The sequence below is a fragment of the Coturnix japonica genome, chromosome 2 (genome assembly GCF_001577835.2).
Source record: "Coturnix japonica isolate 7356 chromosome 2, Coturnix japonica 2.1, whole genome shotgun sequence".
NCBI lineage: Eukaryota > Metazoa > Chordata > Aves > Galliformes > Phasianidae > Coturnix > Coturnix japonica.
The window spans coordinates 73,520,536-73,547,327 of NC_029517.1; the positions used below are offsets into that span (position 1 = coordinate 73,520,536).

The following is a 26,792-nucleotide window of genomic DNA, read 5'->3' on the forward strand; positions in this document are numbered from 1 at the left end:
TTTGAACAGCATTTCAATTAAAAAAAAAAAATCCTCAAGAATGTAGGTCAGTGACTGTATTTCACAGAATAACAGAATGTGAGGGGTTGGAAAGGATCTCAAAAGATTATCTAGTCCAACCCCTCTGCTGGATCAGGAACACCAAGATTAGGTCACATAGGAACATGTGCAGGTGGAATTTGAGTATCTCCAGAGAAGGAGACTCCACAGGCTGTCTGGGCTGCTTCTTCCAGTGTTCTCTTACCCTCACTGTGAGGAAGTTTTTTCTTATATTTAAAAGAAACCTCCAGTGTTCCAGCTTGTTTCACTTATCAGATAAATGGACTATCTTAACCTGCTTTAAATTTAGAAGAAGTTTAAATTTAAACTTATTTCCAAAATACTCTATTTCAAAAATATACAAATATATACAAGCATTTTATCTGTATTTATACATACATGCATGGATATGTTCCTAATTTCATGTTAGAATGACTGAAAAGTATTCTCACTGCAAAATACAAAACATACAAACTATAAAACATGGTTGTATCAGTCTTTGATTATTTCTGAGAACTCAAAACAGATTTTCATCCTGCCATGCCCTATTGCCCACTCTCGCTGTCAAACATTGACAGCTTTCCAAGAAAGCAAGAGATTCTAACACTCTGATGTCATGCCATACAAAATAGCCATTGAGATAGAATCATAGAATCACTTAGGTCTGAAAAGACCTTAAAGATCATCATGTCCAACCACAACCCAACCATACTACCCTAACTCTACTACCCTGGTGCAACTTGAGGCCATTTCCCCTCATCCTGTTACCTGTCACCAGTGAGAAGAGGCCAGCGCTGCTCCCACTGAAAGCACCTTTCAGACATTGGAAGAGAGCAATTAGGTCTCCCTTCAGCCTCCTCTTCCCCACTCTAAACAGCCCCAGTTACTTCAGTTGCTCCTCATAGGGCTGATTCTCCAAGCCCTTCACAAGCCTTGTTGCCCTTCTTTGGACCTGCTCCAGTACCTCAATGTCCTTTCTGTGCAGAGGTGCCCAAAACTGAACACAGTACTTGAGGTAAGGCCTCACCAGCGCTGAGTATAGGGGGCAGGATGTCTTCCCTAGTCCTGCTCACCACACCATTCCTGATACAAGCCAGGATGTCACCAGCCTTCTTGGCCACCTGTGCACACTGCTGGCTCATATTCAGCCAATTGTCCATCAGTACACCAAGGTCCCTATCTGTCAGGCAGCTTTCCAGCCACTCCTCACCAACCCTGTAGGACATGCTTTATTTTATTTTTAATTAAGTGCTTAGTAATCTCACATGCATCTAAGTGCCCAGCTATGGCAAGCAACTTGTTATCATATCCACACTATGCCCAGTGAGCCCTGCTGGTACAAGCACTAGTGTGAACAAACTGCAGGGGAAACACCGTTATAGTCACTGGGCTGAATGGACAGAAAAAGGGTAATAGCATATCCTGAGTTGGAATAAAAGCACAGTGACTATTGAGTTGAACTCCTGGCACCACACAAGAAGACCCATAATTCAAACCTTATGAGCTTCCTGAACTCTAGCAAGCTCTGTACTGGGACCACTTTCCTGGGGAGTTTGTTCTAGGGCCCAACTGCACTCTGGTGCTCTGGTGAACAATTTTTTCCCAGTACCCAACCTGATTCTCCTGTGACTCAGCTCCATGCCATTCCCTCAGGTCCTGCTGCAGTCACCAGAGAAAAGAAATGAGCACCTGCCTCTTCACTTCCCTCAGTGAGGAAGCTGTGGACCACTATGAAGCCTTTAGACACTCTCTAATAGCTTCACATCTTTGTAAGTGGTGACTGAATGATGATTATGGACAAGACTAATAGTAGTTTCTTACTAGTAGTTGTGCAGAATAATAACTGCATCTAAGAGCCAGTCCAAAATTCAGTATCATTGGACCAACCAGTATAGAGGAAATGAGCAAGACACAATTGCTCAGTGATTATAATCTACTCAGACAGCACAAATACAGGAAAGGGAAATAAGTATAATATATTAATGAAGAAAATCATGCAAAGAGAGTAAATAGTATGATATTTCCAGGATTGCTCTTTTCTTTTTGAAGAGAATGGAAGAACAGAAGTAAATGAGAAGGTATGCCTCAGTGCTGACTAAGCAGGGTGTGAAAGGTCCCCATAGACTATGAGAAAGCAAAAAACAGTCATGGAGAAAAGGAACAAATAAATGCAGGTCAGGAAAATTTCAGTGAGTACAACAAAAACTTTTATGCTTTTATATGGCCTTGATTTTTAAGTTAATGTATCTGTCTGCATGTTGCAGTGTTCACATCCTTTTCCATCTTTTTCCTCACTTAAGCCTCAGGATGAGGACAAAAGGAGTCAACATGTGGCTCTAGTGCCCACTGTGTGTGCTGGCTGTGGGAGACAGAGAGAGAGAGGAAGTTGGCCCTGCCTGCACCAGGTGGGTTGGAACTTGTTGATCCTTGGGGTTTCTTCCGACTCAAGCCATTCTATTATTCTACGAAGCTTATAAGGTATAGATCCTGCAGAGTTCTTTCTGGATTTTCCAGCTTTTTGAGATGTTCATTGTGTAGGCTTGATTATTAATAGGGTGTAGAAGGAAAACAGATAATGCAATCAAACAGATGAAGAATATCTTTCAAGATAATTTAGAGTCTACAGTTACTCATCTTTTCACAGTTGTCCATGAAACCAGGAATAATTAAAACAAACCAATAAAATAATAAAAACAAAAGAAAACAAAAAAAAAAAAAACAAAAAAAAAAACAAAACAAACAAACAAAAAAAACCAACCATAACATGCTTACCTCCAGATATGCTTTTGATATTTATCTATTACTAAGACACTTTTGGTTTATTTTAGATTGTTCTTTTTTTCCCCATTTTTATTTATTTATTTATTTATTTGTCTATTTGGAACTTTTTTACAGCTGGAATTGTTCCCTGGCAAGCATTTTTTCATACTAGAATTACTTATGCAAAAGAACTGTTTTAGTTGTCTGTTAGCAGACTCATAGATTTGTGAAAGTCTGGTATTTCTTTGGAATCTATGCTACATTTCTAGATCAAAAAGCATGGTTTCTCATAGCCTGAAGTAATTTGAGAGGCTGAATTCACTTTTCTGTGAATTCACTTTCTTCAGTAGAGAGAAAAGTTCCTATTTCCACAGGGAAAAAAAAAAAATTAAGTGCATAAGGGACAATTTCCAAAGCCTGCAGCCAACAGCATTGGCATCAGTAAAATCTCTATGAAAGAGCTATACAGACAGAATCACTGGGTGCACTGATGAAAACAAAAAATTGTAGGTGAATAATGAGCCATAAAATAAAACCTTATTTGTTAATTAAAAATAACATACTCTTGACCATTATCTTCATGAAAATAAACATGACATGAAAGTCTAGATATTCAGGCACAAACCCAGTGAGTGAGTAATTCCATAGTAACACAGACGAAGCACAGACAGACTTCCCTTTTCTAGAAGATGAGTAAATATCTCCTGTAGCCACTGTACAGAAAGAAAATACCTGAAGTTCTTTTTATCTCAAGCAGAAAAACAGCAGAACACTGCAGTCCTCTAACATACAGCTGTCAGTTGCATCTCTTATAATCTTATGTTTGAGCTCACCCTTCCTTCTCTCCACTACAGTCCTTTTCCTGTCCTTTAATTTACGCTCTATAAATATATAACCTATAAATTAATACAGGCAGCTGTGACCATTTGTTGAACTGTGAGCAGAAACACTTCACTGAACAAATCTGTGCCTGAGACACATAGCAAGCTATTCAAGATGGCCAGAAGAACTCATTATCAACTGACCAAAAGCTATCTTCAGAGGTAGGTAAAGGGACATACTATCACAGTAACTAGCAATTATTAGTAAAAATTACTAATATTAATTAGTAAGAATTACTAATAGACAGAGAAAGTTTTTGAAAACAGGCAACAGTTTTGTACCTCCTCTGAAATCAGCTTATTTCAAAAGGTACAGACCTACATCTTAATTTAATGTGGATTCCTTAATGATATGATTACTACCATTGATTGCTGCTGTATTTCAATAATTATTTACAATAATTCTGTAAAATGTAAGATTTATGTGGGAAGAGGCAGGGACTGTCTTTCTGTTCCGCATTAGCACACTGCCCAGCACAAGAAAAACCTGATCCACACCTTTGCAGGTTGTTTTTGTTGTTGTTGTGTTTTGTTTTGTTTTAAATTTATTTTTCTTGGAGAAAGTGCTAAAAAGTTATTAGAGAAGGACTAATTGAAGGGTTTGGGCTGTTGATTTGCTCATCTGATTAAACTCTACCTTTCTCTCTCTTCCCCTTATAGTTCTCCATATAACACTAATTTTTGTCAGGGTTACTAATATGAAGAGTGATACTATACATACTGAAGTAGTAGGCAGCTAAGGAACAGCCTCTACAGTCTATTTCATCTTTCTGTATCATAGCTTAAGGAATATTCCTGTCTCAGGTGTACAAGAACCATGATACTGTTTTTAAGCAGAGCCAAATAATGTTCTAAGAACACATTTAATCTTTAGAACATCTTCACACCAGCTTAACTCAGATACACCTACAGATTCAGTAGACTTCTTAGCATGAAAACCTCGCATGTGCTTCTCATATGCTCTGTCTTCAGCTCTGGAAATCCCTAGCCCTGATGCTTTATAGGCTGTTCTTGTCAGTGTGATTAAGAACAAAAACATATGCTCTGCAGTTACAACCACATGATAGCTGAGCCATGAGATCTCTCTTGGTAACAGAGATAGCACTTATCTGTGTGCTTCCACCTGATTGTATCTTTCTCCTCTGCATAAGACAGCAGCGTAGCAATCTATATTTCTCTTACTACTGAGTATATGGCCATAGTAAAAGTCTATTTTTTAAAATATTTTCAGTATCAGTTCAGTACTAATTCAGTGATTACAAAATAAATACTTACAATCAGTCGCAGAATTAATAAAGTGTATGAGTACAGTGTGGATTTTTGGTTTGTAAAAGATGCTAGAGTTGTGATGGTAAATACACTTTGGATCAGGAAATAAAGTTCAATTCTTAATTGCTGAATATATACATAAATCTTATGTGCTTTAATAGGCTCCCATAATTAATTATCTATCAGTAAGTTTCTACGGCTGTGCCTGAGCAAACTGTTGCACAATTACTCTGGTACAATTTTAGTATGCACTTTTGATTGCTTGGTATCAGTGGTTCTTATACTGACCTTTGAAACATAACATCATGCTGCAGTCTAATAATTAATAGAAGCCAATATTGCGCTATCTGGATCTACAGTATACAGTGTGCGTTTGCATATATAGGGAATCACCAATCTGGGGTACCTATCAAGATGCTCATTAGTGCAGCAGCATGACTCAAATGGCCATGCAGCACAAACCAAGTCATGTGAAGCTTCCACAACTTTCCTACATGATACAAAAGGTCTAGCTCTCAATGTTCCTTTTGCATTGCTGTGTTCAGCATTGCAGGAAGGCACAACCAGCTTCAGAGAATTAGCTACACTGAGATCATAGAGAGTTGCATGAACAGGTACTGTTCAGATGTTTCAGCCTGAATTATACATCTAAGACATTTCCAGAATGGGTTTGTATGCAATCATCAAAGGTGTTCAAGTAAGTTCACAAGGCACAGCTGGAGAATTATTTTAAAACAGCCTCTATGGCATAAGCCACCAAGGATTATCCACCTCAGACCCAAGCTGGAAGACCAAATATCTCTATCAAGGAACAGAGATCATCAGGTCTCCCTAGAAAGCAAATGCAGAGAAAAGGAAGATAAAGCAGTTTCTCAGCCCTCTCCTTTTCACTTTGCTGTGCTCAATAAATCTCCAGGGCAATAGGAACACACTGAATCTTTTCTGTCTACATGTATTTGTAATTTAGAGCCTGTAGGCTCTGTAGGCTTCAGATTTGAGGTCTCACAATGTCAGTGCCACTTGATGGATGAATGGAGTTAAACCCAGATGGTGACTGGTCACAAGTGGTGCTCCTCAGGGGTCAGTATTGGGGCCAGTCCTGTTTAATATCTTTACTGATGACCTAGAGGAGAGGACTGACTGCACCTCCCAGTAAATTTACAGATGACACCTACTTTGGAGGACGTACTGGTCTGCCTGAGGGTAGGAAGTCCCTACAGAGGAATTTGGATAGGCTAGGTTGATGGACTGAGGCCAGATTATGGGCTCCAAAAAAATGAGGTGGCAAATCCTCCACTTTGGTCACAACACCCCTACGCAACCCACAAGCTTGGGGCAGAGTATCCAGAAAGCTGTGGAGAGGAGGTGGTGGTGTGCTAGTCAGCAGCCACCTGAACATGAACCAGCAGTGTGTCACGGTGGCCAACAAGGCCAACAACATCCTGATCTGTATCAGAAGTAGCACAGCCTGCAGGGCTAGGGAGGTCTCTCTGAACTTGGCACTGGTGATGTCATACCTCAAGTTCTGTGTTCAGTTTTGAGACTCTTATTATAACAAAGACATTTAGGCCCTGGAGCATGTTCAAACAAAGGTAAAGAAGCTGATGAAGAGTTTGGAGCACAAGTCTTATGAGAAGCGACTGAGGGAAATTAGATTGTTTAGTCTGGATATAAGGAGGCTCTGGGAAGACCTTATCGCTCTCTACAACTACCTTTTCAGGTAGAGATTGTAGAGAGGCAGAAGTTCGCCTCTTTTCCTGGGTAACTATTGATAGGACAAGAGATAATGGATTTAAGATGTGCCAAGGGAAGTTCAGATTGGATATCAGGAAAAAATTCTTCTCAAAATATGGTGAGTTATTGGAACAGGCTGCTCACAGAGATGGTATAGACACCATTCCTTGAGGTTTTCAAACAGGTAGATGTTACGCTTACAGATAGAGTATAGTGGGCATGGTGGCAATGGGCTGACAATTGGACTAGATTATCTTTTCTAACTAGATTGTCTTTTCTAACCTTAATGAGTCTATGACTGAGCTGTACTGGAAAACAAACAAACAACAAAAAAAAAACACCCACATGTTTTTTTGCCTATTCTATGTAGGTTTACAATATGAGATCAATTCTTAAAACTTAATTCTATATGAACCATGGCTTCTGTCAGTACTCAAGACTTTCAGAGTAACATCTAAGAAAAAGTTGGTTGTGTGGAATATTATTACAAAATGGTGTCTGACATGGAAATGCATGTGAAGCAAAGGTCCATGACTGAAATACTCCATGCAAAAAATAAACTGCACCCACTGACATTCATGGATGCTTGCTGAATGTTTATGGAGACCAAACAGTGGATGTTAGCTCAGTGATGTGGTGGTTGGTGCATTATAGCAGTGGTGGTGGCAGTATGTAAGACAAGCCACATTTCAGGCATCCATGCAGGTTTTTAAAAACACAGCATGCATGTCCTTGTTCATCACTGGTGTAAATGCATAGGTAATAGTGATGACTACATTGAAAAATAGTAGTTTGTAGCTGACAACTTGCTCTATCAAATAATGTTATTGTGTTCTTATTATCTGCATTTTCCATGTAAATAAATAGGAGGTATTAATTTCAGAGAAACTTATATATATACATGCCTTATCTCTAAGTCCAGACTTTCTAGTGTGTTACTTATCTGAGAAGCTTTGTGATCAGAGTGAAATCAACATTTGTATATGAAGGAAGAAAATAAACAAAGAAAAAACTCCAAATTGTTTATTTTATTTCTCCTAACTTCTTATGAGAAGAGAAAGATAAAGCCCTGGGGAGAGAATCAAGGAAAGAGAGAAAGAAGAACTGATGAATGGTAGCATGAACAAAATCCAAAACAACTGAATAACTGAATCTCTAACCTTGTGTGAAATAACTTCACTGGATTCAGATGTCTGGGAAAAAAAAAAAAAAAGAAAAAAGAAAAAAAAAGAAAAAAAGGTTGCATTGTTACTTAAAATTAGTGAAACTCTTCAAAATGTACTGAATGAATACACATATACACATACAAGCTTGTAATCTAGGTCACTGTTTTGAATAGTACTCAGATATGCATGAACGCATTTGATGCAGAAATCAGGAAGAACTATGCAACTGCATTTGAGGACAAAATCTGGTTCATTTTCCAAGATTGCTGTGCCTAAAAATATCTTTTCAATTGCACAAAAAAAAACCAAAAAACCCACAGTACTTAACCTGTTCTCTAAATCTCACCAAAACCAATCACATGGCACATACTGAAAACATGTTACATTAGGCACAGTTAAAAAGATATTCAAATCATTTTCTGCATCTTTGATTTGGACCTAACAACAATGCATTTAAATCTAGATAAATCAGTATGCAAAAAAGAAGATTGTAGTGTTGAGATCAGATTATGAAGCATATCACCACAATGCAGATCAAAGAATTTGATTCAAATCCAAAGTGTCAAAAAAAAATGGTGCTGGTCACTGAAAATAATAAAACTGTTTAAAGAGGATGTTATTTAAGTGGTATATGAGTGCATACAGTTTCTGAACCAAGCATATAAGTTTCTGAATCATTCTCATAAAGAGAATTATGTTTTTCACATGGAAAGTACACATGCTGTTGTCATAGAAAAGTATAAACTTTTTCATACTACAGCTACCACTCAAATATATGCTGTCAACAACAACAAACCTCTCCCCCACCCTTTTTGTAAGCAAACAGCAATAAAGCATACCCTAGGAATTAACAGTGATTTTGCAACAGAGAAGAGGCACTGAAAAGAGGGCTGCATATCAGCCCCTTTTAAATGCAATATTCTGTCACAGCATCCAAGGAAATTCTCCTGCTTTCTTGTATTACACTAGTCATATTTACCCAAACTACACTTAAAAGCACAGTGTAAAATACATTTTGTTGCCATACTTTCCAATAATCCTGACCTAAATGAGTGTGATAGAGGTATTTTTTCATGAGGAGATAGAATTTTAAAAAGAATGTGCTTAAACATAAAATAATCTACCAAATGACAGACAAATGCTTCTGCTTGAGAGCACAACATTTATGAAACAGCATGCCCTTTGGTTGCCCTGGAAACCACATTTGTAAAGGGACACAATTTGTTTTGTCCCAAAAGCTTTTAAGATTTGCATCAAAGCTTCAGAAGACAAGAACTGTCAGTATTTACTCTTCCCCACTCTTGAAAAAAAACAGCACCTTTGACTTCAAGAAGGTTAAACAGTTTGTATGTGTGCGTGTGATTTTCATTTATTTTCCCTTCTAGCTGATGATTGCTTTCAACAAGAAAACATCAACAAAAACTGTAAAACTGTGCACAGAAAGTCAAGAGCAATACACTTACGGTGTTACATTTGTTGACCAGGGTTACACAAAGCACTTCTATCTAAATAGAAGAAGAAATAAAGGGAACACTAGCAGTTGAAGTGTTGTCAATCTGTTTATTTACTACATTGAGTAATGACCCTGAGGCTTAACTCAGAAACCTCCATAAAGTTAGGACCTACAGTGTAATCATAGAGGAAAAGAGACCACCTTAAAAAAAAAAAAAACAAAAAAAACAACAACAACAACAAAAACCATAAAATTAATAAAGCTAAAATTAAGCAAGCAGAAATACTTGAGTTTAGTTGAAACAGTTAACGGAGAAAATGCTCATAATGTTTAGGTGCAGTGAGTGCTTCATTCTTCAGAAGAATCATTCCAGCACTGAGGAAAATCCCAAACCCTCAGCTACTGTCAGAATTTCAGAAATTTAATTGTGCAAAATACTGCAGAAAAAGTAAATCTTTTTCCTACTGTTTTTCCAGACTGAGATACTGAAAAAATGGTCTAAAGATGAATCTTGATATTCATACTCAAGCAAACTCACAATTGATGTGACTAAGTGAAGAGCTTATTTCAGGATGAAGCAGAACACTCAAGGAAAGTCTTTTGACTTTTTTCTTACTTCCACATCAATTTTCACTTCTGAAAAGTGTACAGAGTCTAGAGCTGCACCAAAAGGTGTTCCACTTTTGAGGATCTTGTACAAGCAGAAGTTACAGATAATCCAGAAAGTATATCAAAAAGGGTTATCCCTCCAGTTTTGGAGATGCTCAGAGATGAATGGAGGCAAAATCTGTGAGAAGTCTGTGCAAGAACACTAATGAAGAAAATAGATAGAATGCAGAAATTAAGAAGCTTCAGAGTCATTTTCTTTGGAAGGGAAAAACTGAATGAGGAGGAGAAAATAGTAAAAAAAGAAGAAGAAATAGAAATCAGGCAGCTTACTCCTTTCAGCAATTTTCAGAATAAATCTTTTCTGTTTTCGTGTAGGCAATTTCACACTTCAGGTTAGCATTTGCAATATTCAAATCTAATACTAAAATAGCACAGTGGAAGTCTCAAAGATGACAGCAGACAAGAGAAAGGAAAAGGAAATTTTGCATAATATATTATAAAACAAAGCTACCTAAATTCTTCACATAAACTTAGTATATATGCTTTGATCATTTTGATTTGTTGCTTCAAGCATGTGCTGCCAAACAGAAAGATACAGGTAAAAGGCATTAATGTGCATGGCAAGATTCCTCTAACTCAGAATTATGTAAAGCAGTTTCTGGGAATTACCATCACTTATAATGGGGTTAGAGAGCAGTTTTACCTCTTCTTTTTTGTTTTACTAACCTCTGACTTCCTCAAGCTCCCTCTCAACCTGGCTGAGTACACCCATCCTACATCCATCCTTTTTACATCAAGCAGCAAAAGTAAGTTCAAGCTCTCCATGAATTAATGTATTGAATCTAAAAGAGCTGTCAGTATTTCTTTAGAAATATCAAACAGAAATTACAACAGCCTCTTCTGAAAAATGTATTTAAGGACCATCTTCACTTCAGATTTCACCTTGCTTAGTTACCTTAGCTACATGTCAGTTTCAGAATTAAAATACAATACACTTATGCTTATGGCAGAAGTACATTTCCGTATCTCAGCATCATACCTGGAATAAGTATTTATTATAGAATCATAGAATCATAGAATTACCCAGGTTGGATGTACAAACTACAGATGGATTATTCTAGAAAGATGGAAAAATTATTCAAAAACATATTTGTTGCTTCAGTTTGCCCATGAAGGAGTAAAACAATTTAGTTGCTATTGGAAAATATACAGGTGAATGGCTATTCTTCATTATGTATATTCATGCCATTGATTTGAATAAACAAAACTTTTTGCCTACCTTTTACACAGTCAATAACAAAGTTACTGAAGCAAATGCATTTTTAAAAAGTTTAAGTGGCTCATAAACATGCACCATTTAACTGTAACATTAAAGTCCTAATTCCTTTATCCTGCTGCACTTCATCGAGACTAGAAAATTCACCTCAAAGTACTTGAAAAGAGGAGAAAATGACAGTATGGCTCAGACCTGAGCAAATGAAACCATTTTAATCCTTTCCTTGGTACTTTTGGATGTTTAAGGTGAAGTCTAAATCTCTCATGTTTATGAAATCCTTGTCCTGAAGAACTGCAGCTGAAGCCAGGAGACTTGCCATCTACACTGATTGACCTATGAGGTTTGGAAAGATATCTTGGTTCTCCATCGTTAGCCTTTTTTTCCTTTTCTTTGCCATGTCTAATTTGTTTACTGGTTTAACAAGTAGTAACTTGAGAAGTTAATCTAAGTTGACACTTGTAGGCATTTCCATAACATCAGTGGTAAATAATAATAGGTAAACTGAATTTCAGACTAGACTTTGTTGTGTAAGGTTGTTGAGCAATCCCTTGCTTGTCTTATGTTAATATTTTATCAGCTACAATGGGGAAACAATGATTTAAAGACAAGTGTCATAAGTCATCACTGTTTTCTTAAGACACCATAGCAAAATGAGACTGGTTTAATGATTTATTACTAACACATTTTAAAGCATTGCATCATTAATTCTCAGCAAGGTGCTTTTTGTCATTTCCAGAATAGGCTGCAAGACATTTTTATTTGAATACCTGCAACTACAGAACAATGTAAGAAATTAAACATATTGCAAGATTAATCTAAATATATTGTAAATCTGCTTCTGCTCTTGACTGTGACTGGACTCATCAGAATCAAGATGCACAGATTATTACAGGACATTAACATTGCTGTCAATTTTTTTTTTTTTTTAACATCTTCCCTGTAACTCAGATATTTAGAACCAAATACTGCCAAAGTAATAGCATATTATAGAAACTACCTATTCGGTATGCAGAGAAACAAGCTTTGGCCATTCTGAAAGAAATGACTTACTCCCGTAATATTTCCACACTTACGTGTGAAGCTCACTGATTTCTTACCTCAAAATACAATCTCTTTTATAATTGGTATCACAGTTTCAGCTCCAGAAATAACGTGTTCATGTGTTAGACTCACTTGAGTCCACCATAACAGATATTAATACAAAACAACTTTATAGACTCTGAGGCAATTTTTTATGTTTGGGGCATTTAAAGGTGCCTAAAATTGTATTAAAAATCTTTAAAAATTCAAAATCTTTAATCAAATTGTATTTTCTACTAGTCATTTTTAGAAGCCTTTTCCTTCTTTTGCTACAATGTAAACAATTAGATCCTCTATGTAAATGGTTAAAGCAATGATATTTGAATCACTTTTAAAGGGTCACTGAAACCTAAATAATACCACTGCTTGTTCCTATTTTATTCCTGTTATTCCTGTTTGCAAAGTATTTAAAAAGGCTTAGCATCCATGCTGAAAGATGTTCCAGGATCTACTGTTTTAGGAGGTATCACAACGTTTTATCATACCATCTGATTTACCAATTTTTCAGGCTTCTAAATCTAAACTAATGCAAATGTACCTAAGAGGTGAGAAGTTGTTACATTTCACAAAAGGTGACATCAGGTCTAATTTTATTCCATACTCATATATCAGTTCATGTATCAGCAATGACCACATAGCTGTTGTGACAACAGTTAAGAAGGCATAAACTGATGGAAGAGATAAAAACAGAAAAGAACAGAAAAGAACAAGAGGAGACAACAATAATGAAGAGGAGGAGAGGAGAGGAGAGGAGATCGGAGAGGAGAGGGAGACGGGGAGAGGAAGAAGGGAGAGGGTGAGAGGCAGAGTGCGAGAGAGAGAGCAGAGGGGAAGGAGGAAGACGAGCAGAGTGGACGTACGGGGTGGCAGGAACAGAGAGAGAGGAGTGAACGATATGAGGAGGAGACGAAAGTCTATGGATTGTATTGGAGTAGCGTAGCATCGTGGATGATGGCCGGTAGAGTAAATAGGAGAGGCTCACGCACGGAGGCAGCAGGAGCAGGATAGAGATGGAGAGTTAGTGGGAGGAGAGGCTATCAGCGGGAGCAACTAGAGGACCCGTGTGGGAATGTACTGTGTCGAGTATCGGAGAAGATATTGAAGAATAGGAAGAGTACACGCGAACTGACAAGAGAGAGAAGAGAAGGAGTGCTCATCGCGAGTATAAGAGTAGCACATGATTACATCGTCCCTGTAACCGGCTTATACGAGAGATGAAGATTCCGTGAAAGGGAAGAAAAAGAGAAGAGGGAAGAGGTACTGATTGTATCCTCAAATTCTAGACAGCAGTCCACAAGTGCTAGTAATAGAGCAAGAAGACCGTAAGCAGAAGTAGAGAAAAGATAGAGGACAGAGAATGAGAGAGCGAAGAGAAGAGAGAGAAGAGTGAAGAGAGATGAGAAGAGGAGACAGAACGAGATACAGTTCAGTTCTCTTTGAATTGCAGCCCTTTTTATTAGATTGCTAGATTCAGCCTTGTGTGTGAGAAACAGAGGTTTGGAGATAAAGAGTTCTGTCAACCATGTGTTCATTAATTATGTTTTAAGTACTAATAAAAATGATTAACTGTACAACGATACGACAATTCCTAGACAAATTCCAGATTATTGTCATGCCAACCTGCAAAGAATTAAGGTGCCAAATTAAATTTAGTTATGATACAAATTATTTTAAATAATTTACCAATTTCCTTCATTTCACACTTTTCATATTCTAGCCATGATTTTGGTACTTGCTCAAATTTAGTAAAAGCTTTAATCATACAAATGTTAAATAAAAGCATCAAAGCAGTTTTAAACGGAGCCAGAAAAAAACATTACAACTTTGAGTTCCCCACACCACTGAAAACAAACTATCATTTCAGTATTTCTGCCCTTTTATTTCTTCTGCTCCTTGCTACTCAAGATGCAACTTCAGTTTTCACAAGAGATATATGGAGATTTATGTTACATACGATGGCATTCTGTCATTTTATGATTTGCTTCTGAATTTTCTGGAGATATGCATACATCTATATATATATACATACTATTTTTTTAAGAAGGAGATAACACTATGTAAAGGGATAAAAACAAGTTATTTAATGGTAAGTCACTAAACTGTGGACACACGACAGCTGAGTAATTTCTGTGAGCAGCTTTTGCCTTTCATACTCCATCTGCCCTTAATGTATCTAACATTCACTTGATGCATCACAACAAAAAAATGGATTGAACTCCTTGGGGCAAGGTTTTGGTTTTCGTCGTCACAATGTCAAACACAATATACAAAACCAGCTATGAGGTCAGCATACCTTTTGCAGGTATGCTGCACATAAGCTGACTTCAAATTTGGTCAAGGTTCTGTACAATTCTTTATGAATGACTGATATTCTTTAACCATTATTATATTTCCCTTAGGAAATCAACACGGATTAGTATATTTAAATCTTCCATATGGGAAGACACCAGCCACTGACTGGAAAGAAGGAGTTCAAGTTCTGCCACATTATTCCCCCAACTCCCTTCGCCTCCCTGCACTCATGTTCTTCCTCTCTTCTCAGTTCTCCATATTCCTGTGTCTCAACTCTGAGATAACAAAATATCTAATGATGGAGAGAGCTATGGGAAAGGAGACCCTCATTTTCACAGACCACCACCCACTCATGCGTAATGTATATGTGTATATGTGCTCTACAACATGGACCACATAACAAAACTCTCCCACAGTGAGTTGAGCTATCCCCAACTTCCAGCATGCTGAAGAGATTGCACATTTGTATGAATGCTAATTTTAAGGATGCCACAGGACAGCAAGGCTTTCTTTTGACATTCAGAGATCTGCATATAGAAGTTCCTTATATAGCATAATCCAAGTCCATTTTTTAATGGATTGAAGTTGAAACAGCACAAAATACCTGTTGCTGCTGTAACTTGAAAGTTGAACTTCAATGGACATTTCTAGATCAGAATTCTTGTAATGAAAATTTGTTCCACGCATGAATTATCAAAAAATCATAAAAGACAGTGGTCTTTGGTGGACACTGGTGGTTGGTGCTGGTGCTTGTGCCTTTCTGGATACGGTAGGTTTTAATTTAACAATTGAAATTGACCCCTTCAGTTGAGCTTTGAAGTCATGTAGCTGGGAGAAAGAACATGGGCATTCATAGAGTTGCATCTCTACATACAGGTGCCCTGTCTCCTTAATTGACTGAATGCATACAGTGTCTTCAAGCATGAGGATGGTCATGATAAAATCCAGTAATAGAAAGCAGGTCCAGACTGAGAGAAAGCACTAATTACAGCCTTTAACAAAAAACCTTGAGGCAAATAAAATTCAGATGATGTGGCTTCTATATGACCATTAAATGTTCAAGTGTTTTGAAATTGTTCTTTGGAAAACTTAAAACAACTTTATATAAAAGAAGGGTCCTTCTATGCACAAATCAGAAAACGTTTTGCTTGCAAATATTCAACAAAAGAATGGGCAATTCTGTGTGATAGAATTTTATAGACCGGTTATTTCACTTGACCTGGATCTGGTTTTGTTATCAGCAAAATGTACTGTTCGTAGTATTGCACAAATTACAGAAATTTCTTCATTTAGGAGGAGTGCTGAAGAAGAAACAAATGTACATGTGTTATATCAATAGCTAATTGAATACTTCTGTGCTTTTCAAAGCCAGTCTATTGTCTACTGAATAGCTGAGTTTAAACAAATATGAAGAAAGCAAGCAGATTTCCTCTCTCTAAAATTGTTCATTTTCAAGCCCTTGGTTAGCCGTTAGAGAGCAGACATTATTGTCAGTTTCTTTACATTGTTCATCTAGAACAGCCACACTGAGCATCAAGGAAAATGTTTCCGCTTCAAGGCAGCCAGGATAGCCTCGACTCCCACAAAGACTAATTAGCGCTCTAGTAAAAAAAAAAGTGATCTCCAATCCTATCTAAATAGATACATTCTAGTGTTTTTAGTATCCTTTTGTATGCTTTTAAAGAAGGCTCCTCTTCCTGCATTTCATCAGCTCTCTCTCTCATGGAAACTCTAAATCATGCATTTAAAAATAGACCATCAGATTATCTGGGTAAATCATAAAGCTCAGCTTATCTCTTTCTTCCCCTTTAAAATATACGATTTATTTTGTCCAGAAGCTCAGCAGCGTGAAGCCACAAATAATCCTATATATCTCAGTGTCTGGGTGTATCTCCAGTATGTGTATGTATGCCGCTATAGGGCAAATACACATGTATGGAAAAAGGAGAATTTATACTTCTGGGCATTAAGGTGCACAAATTTGCAAAGTTATTGCAATGTTTATGTTGGACACACACACTGTGTGTGTCTTAGCATTACAACTCAGCCTTATCAGTTCACGGAGAATAATGCCACAGTTTAGCAGAAGTAATTTACTATGTACTTAAATTACGCATTGATGTGATATTTTACACCAATCTACATCCCAGAATTCATGTATTTCTCCTGAAGGCAAACACAATCAATGCAATACCAAAGAGGGAAGAAAAATTCTCAATTTCTCTTTCCCAGTCACAATATAATATGGCCTTAAGCTGCAAATCCTGACTCCCAGGCCCAGCATTTCCTATACGTGCATCCTTTCATTCTCCTCCCACTGCCAGTGCAGCCTGTCAGGCCACTGGAGCAGGAGAAAGCCCTGCAGGGCTATAAATAGCTACTCGGGGGAGGGAAAAGAGAGTGTAGCAGCACTGAAGATCCCTGCTGCAGAATGAGGGTTGGTGTTTCTTTTTTCTGGATTAATTCAGGGAGGGAAAGGAATTGCTACAAAGTTCACTGACATACCAGGTAATGTCTGTGGAAAGGGGGCAACAGCTGCCATGGAGAAACTAAAATGGGAATGCCTGGCTCACTGGAAGAACGAGGTGGTTTCCTCCTTTGGATTTCCCACATATTTTGAATGAATTCTGCATAGACCTCCTGAGATTATCTATGGACATGAAGACTTATATAGAGGGGATATGAACGAAAAAAAAAACCAAAAACAAACAAAAAAAACACACAAAAAACAAACAAAAACAGTCACTAACAGACACAGCTTATTGTCTATTCCAAGTTTGTATTGAGACAAGTATGTTTATGTGTACTGGATTTGCACTGACTGCATAAGGTGTCCCCGAACATGCTTCAGTGCACAAATGCTGCAGCTGGCTCCCCTTCCCCAGCCCTCATTTTTTTCCGAGCAACAAAGACGAGAGTTCTCCAGGAACCCCCATATCCCCCCGTCTCCCAGAAACTTTCGGTAACTACAGGCAGCACCTGAAGCACTGGGGCGCGTTGCCCCCTTCCCCGCTAGAGACATCTCGGGCACTCTCCAGTGCACCCCCCGGCTGGCCGTGCCGCGGGAGGAGCGCACCCCCCGCCGCCCCCCGAAAGCACCGCGCTGCTCGGCGCCTTCCCGGCTTAGCTGCCGGGCACGCACCGCGCGGTACTGCCCTGCTGCAGTTTCCGGCCCAGCCCGGCCTTTTCTCACCGTCCTCCAGAGCCGCTGCCGCTTGGCGCTGACGGAGGTGGCGGTGACGATGAGATGGGAGACGGACACCACGAGCCCGAAAACGATGGCCAGCAGGGTCCGGACGGGCAGCAGTGAATACGAGACGAAGGTGACCAGCATGAGCTGCCACATGCCCTGCTCCGGGGCGCTGGGGGGTTCCATGCCATAGGCTCCTAGCGAGAAGGGGCAGCAGAGGAAGGAGAAGGTGAAGCTAAAGAGCAAGGTGAGCTTGACGATCTGCTGCAGCTGGGTGACCTGCAGGTATTTGACGTTAGTGACGATAAAGAGAGAAAGGAAGATAATGCAGTGCACCGGGTGCGAGCCTTTGGAAATGGTCAAGCTGGGTCCAGAGAGCAGCTCCACAAGGGCCAGGCTGGCGGTGAGCACGATGAGAACGGCCAGGGCTTTGAGGGTAGATTTCTGCTCCAGCTTCAGGTTGTAGCTCTGGAAAAGAGATTCCAGCTCCTTGCAGTCGAACTCATCTTCACAGGCAATGGCATCCAGCAGCAGGAGAGGAGGAGGTTCCCCCAGCCTGGCTCCTGCTCCTGCCACCGCGGCAGCAGGCGAAGAGCAGCAGCAGTGGAAGCACTTCTTCCTCTTGGTCTTGACTTTATGAAACGGTATTTCCTCCATATCATTGCCATTCATAAACCCCGGGGAAGAAATGCTCCTCCTGTTGTCCCCCGCTGCCGCTCCACCGCCTCATAAAAGAGAGGGGGGCTGCGAGCAGGAGCCGCGGCCGCAGGTCCTCCGCCAGCTGTCGCCGGCGCAGCTCCGTGGATGCGGGCACCGGGCGCAGCTCGCAGCCGCCGTCCGCAGACAACGGCGCCTGAAAACGCCCCCTCCGCTGCCACCGAGGAGCCGGGGATGGCTGGGCGGCGGGAGGACAGCTTCACTCGTGCCGTCTCTCTCTCATTTCCCCCCTCCTCCTCCTCTCCTGGTGTTCCTGGGATGTTAATCTCCTAATCACACCAAAATACCATCCGAAGGTTTGAAATCGAGCAGAGTGACGGGTGGGGACAGAGGGTACGTGGAAGCTGAGAGAAGGGGAGTGGGGGATAATGGACACGCGGGTCTCCCTTTAAATACAGCTGTGTGGAGGAGCAGGACCTAAGGAGAGCGGGTGGTAATCGGACTCCCAGCGATAGGCAACGTTAAAAATAATAATAATAATAATAATTAAAAAATAAAAATAAAAAGAACCCAAAACAATAACAACAACAAAAAAGCTCAAGGAGATAAAAATGAAACCCAGCCAGGAGACTGGGCTAAACGGAGGAAAAAGAGGGCAGCAAGCCCGGAGAAAAAGCAGGAGATAGAGAAAAACAGGGTGATTCCCTTCTCACGTCCGAGAGCATCTCACCGGGGAGTGAGAGGCGCCTGCGCGCCACTCGCTTGGGAAACCGAGCACGTCGGGGACACGGCACGGCACGGCACGGGAGCTGCATGATTACCGCCCGTTGCCGCGTTCGCCCGAGGCCCTACGTCTAGGCAGCCGTATAAAGCTTTAAAGCTGCTATTGCTTCCTGACAGCCTTGTGCTTTCTGCCCACTTGCACATCTATTGAAATAAATAGAATTACAGAAAAACTATATGCAAAACTAGAAATATGTGTGAATATATATAGAAATACTAGTGTATTATATGTGAAGATTACACAGAATCACAGAATCACAAGGTTGGAAAGGACCTATAAGATCAACTAGTCCAACCATCCTCCCTCCACCATACCTACAGAAAACTCCTAAACCATATCTCCTAGCTCCCTATCCAGACGCTTCTTGAACACTGCCCAGGATGGCGACTCCATCCTCCTCCTTTTGAGAAATAAAGTCTTGTCTGCATGAAAAAACCAAGCTGGTTTTATGGGTTTTGCCTCCTAGACTCTAAAATACTTGGGTAAAGTGATTGAGGCAGTCTGAGAAAACAGAGACCTGTGTGCACTTGTGTGCTTTTGGGAGTACAAATCAGACAGTAGCTGTGGAAGGCTACTCTTGTGACAAGAGTTGATTTTCATCCCACACAGAACTGCGCTGTGCCTGAAGAATTTAGTGGGAATCTTAGTGTTGGTTTGAAAAGTGCATGCAGTGTTGCTTATTATGCCACTGTCGTACATCACTATTACAAAACTGCTATCAAATAATACTGCGTAATACCACCAAGTCTAATTTTGAGACTGATTCCAAATGCATCAAAGACTGGAGAAAGAACTCCAATGGTTGTGTTGGCTTTGAATCATGAGTTTATAAGAAATAGGATAAGAAACATCAAAATTCATTATTTCAGTAGATGGTGAACATTTTGCTTTTCAAACATACTGCAGGGATGTTGTCCAGAACCCAAGCAGAATCCTACTATCATAAATATATTGGAGATCTAATTGTCCTTTTTTTGTGACAGTGATGTCAAATTCTGGTTCATTATTTGAGCTGAAAAACCTTAAGATCAACAACAGAGAAGGATTCTTTCAATTTTTTTTTACAGTTATGGAAAATGATGACTTTCTATTTCTAGATAGTAAAATAAGGATAAAGAACATTTCTGATATATGATCTAAAGCAACATGCATTTTTACACTATTTTAGCATTTTTTTCTCAGCTCACCATACTCATTATACAGTTGTTCTTTAGAACCTGTAAAGACCTTGTTAGGGAAAATGAATAAATCAACGTAGCTGGAGTTGGAGTGCTAAAGATTCAAAATATTTAACATATAAGGCAGTGACGGTCCCTTACCTTGTGTACGTGTGATACCTCTCATGGCAGTTTTCATAGACGGTGAATTATTCCCCCAAATGCTGCAGAACTGTAAAAAATGGCTACTATTTAGATTTCTGTAACCTTCTGCGATGCCCAAATGCTGTTGATAGGGATATATGTTTAACTGAAATGAAATGCAATAAATAAAGGCTTCCTCTATTTTGCAATATCTCCACATCTTTTGGAAGGCTACTAAAATACATTTCCTTGTTCACTTTGGTGCATAAATTACCTTCAGTCACACATATATAAAGCAGATATACAGTTATATTTTCACCTGTCCTCAGCTTCCTTCTGAACAGTTGTATCCCAAGGGATAAATTAGTACTTTGCATCTCACTCTTCAAAATAGCTGCCTGGTCCTGGGAAATGAAATATTTGTCAGTCTAATAGCTATTATTCTTTCTTCTGGTTCTCAGCTTGCTGCAGAAGGGAATAATTCCCCACAAGACACCACATGGCTTAGATTATTTTCATGCTTATTAGAAGTTCAGATTGGTTTAGTTAGCACGTACTGGCTGCCCAAAGTTTGGATGGGCGTACGCTCTGCTGGGTGAAGCACAGGCTGAATGGCCAGACCCAAAGAGCTGTGGGCAACGGAGTTAAATCCAGTAGCTGGCCAGTCATGAGTGGTGTCCCCCAGGACTTGATACTGGGGCCACTTCTATGTAACATCTTTATTAATGGTCTGGATGAGGGGATTCAGTGCAACCCTCAGTAAGTTCAAAGATGACACCAAGTTGGGATAGACTGCTGATCTGAGAGAGGGGAGAAAGGCACTACAGAGGGACCTGGATAGACTGGATCGATGGGCCAAGGCAAACCACAGGAGTTTCAATAATGCCAAATGCTGGGTTCTGCGTCTTGGTCACAACAACCCCAGTCAACCCTACAGGCTGGGGGAGGTGTGGCTGGAAAGCTGCCTGATGGAAAAGGACCTTGGTGTGCTGATGAATAGTCAGCTGAATATGAGCCCAGCAGTGTGCCCAGGTGGCCAAGAGGGCCAATGGCATCCTGGCTTGTCCCAGGAATGGTGTGGGGAGCAGGACTAGGGAAGTCATCCTGCCCCTGTACTAGATGCTGGTGAGGCCTCACCTCTGAGTACTGGGTTCAGTTTTGTGCATCTCAATACAAAAAGGACATTGAGGTGCTGGAGCAGGTCCAAAGAAGGTTAACAAGGCTTGTGAAAGGCTTGGAGAACATGCCCTATGAGGAGCAACTGGAGGAACTAGGGCTGTTTAGTCTGGGAAAGAGATGGCTGAGAGGAGGTCTTGCACTCTTCCAATAACTGGAAGGTGATTACAGCAAGAGCAGTTGATCTCTTCTCACTGGTGACAGGACTAGGGGAAATGGCCTCAAGTTGCACCAGGATAAATTTACATTGGATATCAGAAAACTCTTCTTTACAGAAAGGGTGGTTAAGCACTGGAATAGGCTCCCCAGGGAGGTGGTTGAGTCACCATTCCTGGATGTGCTTAAAAACCATTTGGATGTGGTACTCAGGGACATGATTGAGCGGTGGTTGTTAGTGTTAGGGCAGTATGATTAGGTTGTGGTTGAACTCTATGATCTTGTAGGTCTTTTCCAACCTGCAATTCTATGATATTATGATTCTATTAGACTCTTGGGAAAAAAAAGCCCATATACATAACCATTCTTGTTTGGTCAGGAAGAAGTAGTAAACTGTTGAAGATTCATCTACCTAGGCATTGTAGGAATATAAAAATGTCACACTGATTAATTAAAATCTTTCATCCTTTATACAGTGTCTCATATCACAGAGCAAATACATCACCAATACTTAACAGCCTATTTGTTTACTGCCTGATGGCACAAATATAAAGAAGGAACCTCAGCATCTGTGTCTGAAACATAATTATTACTGTAAATAGCCAGCTACCAAACTACTGGAATGCATTTGACACAGCGTTGTATTTTCCAGGTAAACTTACCTGCTGCACATGTCAACAGCTTAGTTCAGGATTTTTGAACTCTCCAAAACATTTTGTGTTTTTTATAGCAGTGGTCTATGCTGCACATTTTCATTTTTAAGGAAGATACATGGTTGGTTTTGATTTATAATACCCTGAAGTTCTGCATGTTGGCCAGATCCAAGTCAACCCTTCCTTTGTAACCAGAGACAACTTTGGGAATAAATGTGGTATTGTCAGAAAAAGGCGATTAGAGAATGGCTTTAGCATTTTTTACATTGCAAAACCTATTTGTTTTTGTTTTTTTTTCCAGCTTTTCCATAAGAACGGATATGATTTGACGGTTTGATTCAATGGAAGTAGATTTTTTTTTCCTTTTTTTTTTTTTTTTTTTTTTTTTTTTTTTTTTTAATCAGAGCTGGGCAGTATCTAGGTCATACCGAGCAGATATAGCAGAAATCTCTCTACATTTTGATGCTGACCTTAGCAGCAGTTTTGAATTATAGGGCTACCAGGAGTTTCAGAATGTCTATTTATTTTGTTTACATAAGTTATCCACTTAATAATGCTTTATTTTTTTTTTCTCTGTTCTGTTTTACTTTACTGAAATCAGTGCTTGTTTTCTGTCTCCTCACCTCTCACAGTTTCAAGGACTCACTGCCTGATTCATTGTCCTCCAACCTCTTTGGAAGCAACCAGAGCTTTTCAGATTCAGGACAAGTTTAGAATTGAGCATGATCAAGGCTTGGCATCAGTGAAATTTTTGTCTTGTTTAATTTATATCTGAGTAAGATTTGCAAAGTTATTCATGTTTTATCCATAGTTAGTACTGCTTACTTCTAATGGAATGGCATGATCTATCATCTGAAACAGGGATAGAAATCTTTTTTCCTTTCATCGCCTCTAACAGTAAAAGTCAGAAGTCTGCATAAAGCTATTGAGAAATTTCTGCAGACTCATTCTAGCAGGAACAGCTTATTAATGCCACCACAGAAGCAGAGAGATGTGTCTAGCAAGAGAAAAGCAGTGAAATGGGCAGATAAGAAAGGGCCTTCAAAAATGGTAGGAATGTACAGGCTTAAACAAAAAAGATTCAACATATTGTTTCCAGTTTCTCATGTATTTCTGAAGTACTTTCATTGTTCTTTCTAGATTTAAAGAAAAGCCAAAGTATAAAGAGCCAAAGCTTATTTTTCCAAATTATGAAGAGCTTTTATTTGGAATCAGTACAGGCACCCCACTCACACTTTCAAGAAATACAGAGTAGGTTTCTGTAAGGCTACTGAAATACTGTTTGAATGGCCTCAATTATAAATATTTCTTAATTTTAAATGAAATTTAATTAGCATTTCATATATTCCGTTGGAGAATGAACGAACATATCAGACATTTCTGACACATACCGCTTTTACAGTTACACAACTTGAACTGTAATTTTGATCTCACCTAACTAGAGTCTTTCTACCACAGAACTGAAATATTCTTTCCCCAGTGATAATAAAGGAAAGCCTTACAGTGTCTACATGTGCAGTTTTAGGAAACAGTGCCTAACACTAACAGTATGCTCCAAATAAATTACAGGTTTAAATGTTTCCTTCTGCTCTTCTTCATACAAGAATCCATTTTTAAGAGACAAACAATTATCAAAGGTACTCAGAATACAGCTGAGTCCTTCAAATGGAAATTTAGGTTATAACTGTCATCACTTCAGGGCAAGCCTAAGCCTTTGTTTCTGCTCATGTTTCACAAGTGCATTTTTGTTCACTTGGTTTCCTTTGGACCATCACAATTTAATCTGAAGTATAATTAATTGGGTAGTCTAATGCAGACAAAGAAAAAAGTCAGTTAAGAAGGAAATTACATTACGGTTTTGATCTCAGGTCGCTTGTCAGACAAGGCTACTGGTGAAGCAATTAAGAGATTGAATTGAAAAATAATATGGTTGAAGTGTCTGATTTATCTGTCCTCTGTCAATCAGAGTACAGGCACTAAGACCTTTTGAGTCCTTCATCTCTATCTTCTAGGAGAGTGCAAGACTTCCATAAAAAAAGACCTTCTAAACTTACATACTAATACTAAGGAATCTTTCCAGTGAACAAGCAACATGCTTTTCAGTCAGTATGGATTTATAGCAGGTCACCTGGTTCATTCCAACTATTAACAACTCATTCATTTTCTCTATTGGTACAGCATTGACTCTGATTAACCTTCATCTAAAAGCTATCCTAAGACTTCCATATAGACAAAATGTTAGGGAAGAAGTTTAATGTGGAATTCATTGACCGCTTCTTTTATGGTAACTAGTAAGCTACAGTTCTTAGGAACTTCTCCAGACAGCATGCCCCATTTGGCCATCCTTTTGTCTCACCACTCCCCAGTGCATCTTTCTTGTAGTGTTAGGGAAAAATCAGTTTTCTTTCATGAGCCTATAGATATCAACAGCACGTAAATAACATGGTGAAGGTTTCAAAGCTTCTTTAAAATAGTTGCTGCATACTTTGTCAAGAGGTGTCCAACAGTAATATTTAAATTATTTACTTATTAAAAAAAAAAAATCTAAGAGCAAAACAAGGAATCGTAAACCATCTTGCAAGACCAATTGATCACACACACCAGCTGCATTAATCATTTCAATTTGGATGTGTAAGCTAGACCCCAGCTGAGAACAGAAATAAAAGAGGGTATGATTTTAAGATTTCTATAGTCTGATAATACTATCATGGTCCAGTGCAGCTCCATGCAGAGGTTAACAGGTAAACTACTAAAACCCACACAAGCTGCAAGCTACATGTCTTTGTATTTGTATCAGAGCTTGATAGCTCATGTTTCATACTTTGTTAGTGCAGCTATGAAGTAACCAAGTCTGGAGACAGCTTATTCAAGACTACCTTGATATCTGTACACTGCAGTCTAGAAACTAAAAATATCACATTACCCCGCAGCAGTGGGCAACCTTTTCCCTTTTTTTTTCAGGTAAGACAGATCTTTCAGCACTTTGGTGTCTACAGATTCACATTTTCATCCAACGCTTGTTTGATTTTTGGCTTCTGATAAAGCTATTTTATCTTTCCTGGTCACCTTGATTAGCAGATTTTTTTAACCAATTCTACAGATGATATCTCATAACAAATACAATTTTATAAAATTGCATCAGTTCTCAGACAAAATACAAGTAGTTTTGAGTTTCCAGAAGCTTTCTTCTGCAAATCGTGTCAGAAAAAGACAAATAAACAAAGGCTAACTGAACTCTTTTCACTCAACATCTCAGTAGTTAACCATGCAATAGAACAATGAAGAGTTCTCAAACTAATTAGTAGATCTGTTAGCAATTCATATTATGATCAATATGTACTTTTAAAATCCCTGAGATAAAAAATCATAATCATTAAAATAATAACACCCATAAGAAAATACTCTTAGTTTTACTTCCTTTCATGTCATGCATTCCATTCCCTTTTAGGAGTTATGCTGGCAATGTTTGAGAATGTTATGTGTCCATAAATTCTGGTATTCACCTACTTCTTTCCCAAGTAAGGCATCAGCTCCTCTATTTGTATTGTCATTTTTGTTAAGCTCATTTAACATTCCTGCTCACCTAATTTACAATTTGTAATTTACAAATATTTCAGAATGTGCAAGAACAAGAATTTTGCTCAGTATAACTGTTCTTCTTTAAAATGAAATAAGAATATAAGCAAAAATAAATATTGAGATTGTTGCAATAATTATTCATTATTTTAAGTTCAGCCCTATCCATATTTTCATCCATCCATCCCTACAAAATAGAATTATAGTATGTAATATTCACTAGATCTGGTCTCTTCCCATTATTTCTCATCTCTAAATTTCACTGCATTCTCGGATCAGTTATGGTAAAGCATAGCATTATTACTTATGGACTGGAAATTTAGTGAACTTTTTTTCTTATTTGTTTAGAGATTTATTTCTTTTTTAATCTTAAAAAAAATGTATCAGTTGCTTAATATTTTTTTCTGTTTTTCCTGTTTTTTTACCCATGTATGTTTTCTGTATGTCAAGTACTATTCATGACTTTCCATCACAACACTCTTATTAGCAGTTCTGTAAATAGCTCCATCAAGTGTCACACCTGAGGCTTTTTTATTTGGGCAGAACTACATACTGATTTCATTTGGGATTTTTTCTTGAGTAAGCATTATAAAAGCCTGCATACTTTTTATTTGCAGAGCCTCCTGTCAAAGAGGGAAAAGTATACTGATGTTGTGAATTTAAAAACAACAGCAACTGAAATAGCTGTAGTCAGTTCATATTGGTGGGGAAAACAAAACAAATCAAAAACTTATTTTTTC

The 26,792-nt window shown here is 38.8% G+C and overlaps 1 protein-coding gene and 1 long non-coding RNA gene across 2 annotated transcripts in view; one reads left to right on the forward strand and one right to left on the reverse strand.

Annotated features, from left to right (window-relative positions):
• Positions 1–19,143, reverse strand: part of ADCY1 (adenylate cyclase 1) — a 145,217-nt gene extending 126,074 nt beyond the window's left edge. Inside the window, exon 1 of the mRNA XM_032442541.1 lies at positions 17,753–19,143. Coding sequence (XP_032298432.1) covers positions 17,753–18,421 — 669 coding nt within the window. The 5' untranslated portion in view covers positions 18,422–19,143. The remainder of the gene's footprint in view (positions 1–17,752) is intronic.
• The window catches only part of LOC116652913, a 40,086-nt gene continuing 31,183 nt past the window's right edge, over positions 17,890–26,792 (forward strand). The window contains exon 1 of the long non-coding RNA XR_004306144.1: positions 17,890–17,996. This is a non-coding gene — a long non-coding RNA (uncharacterized LOC116652913). The remainder of the gene's footprint in view (positions 17,997–26,792) is intronic.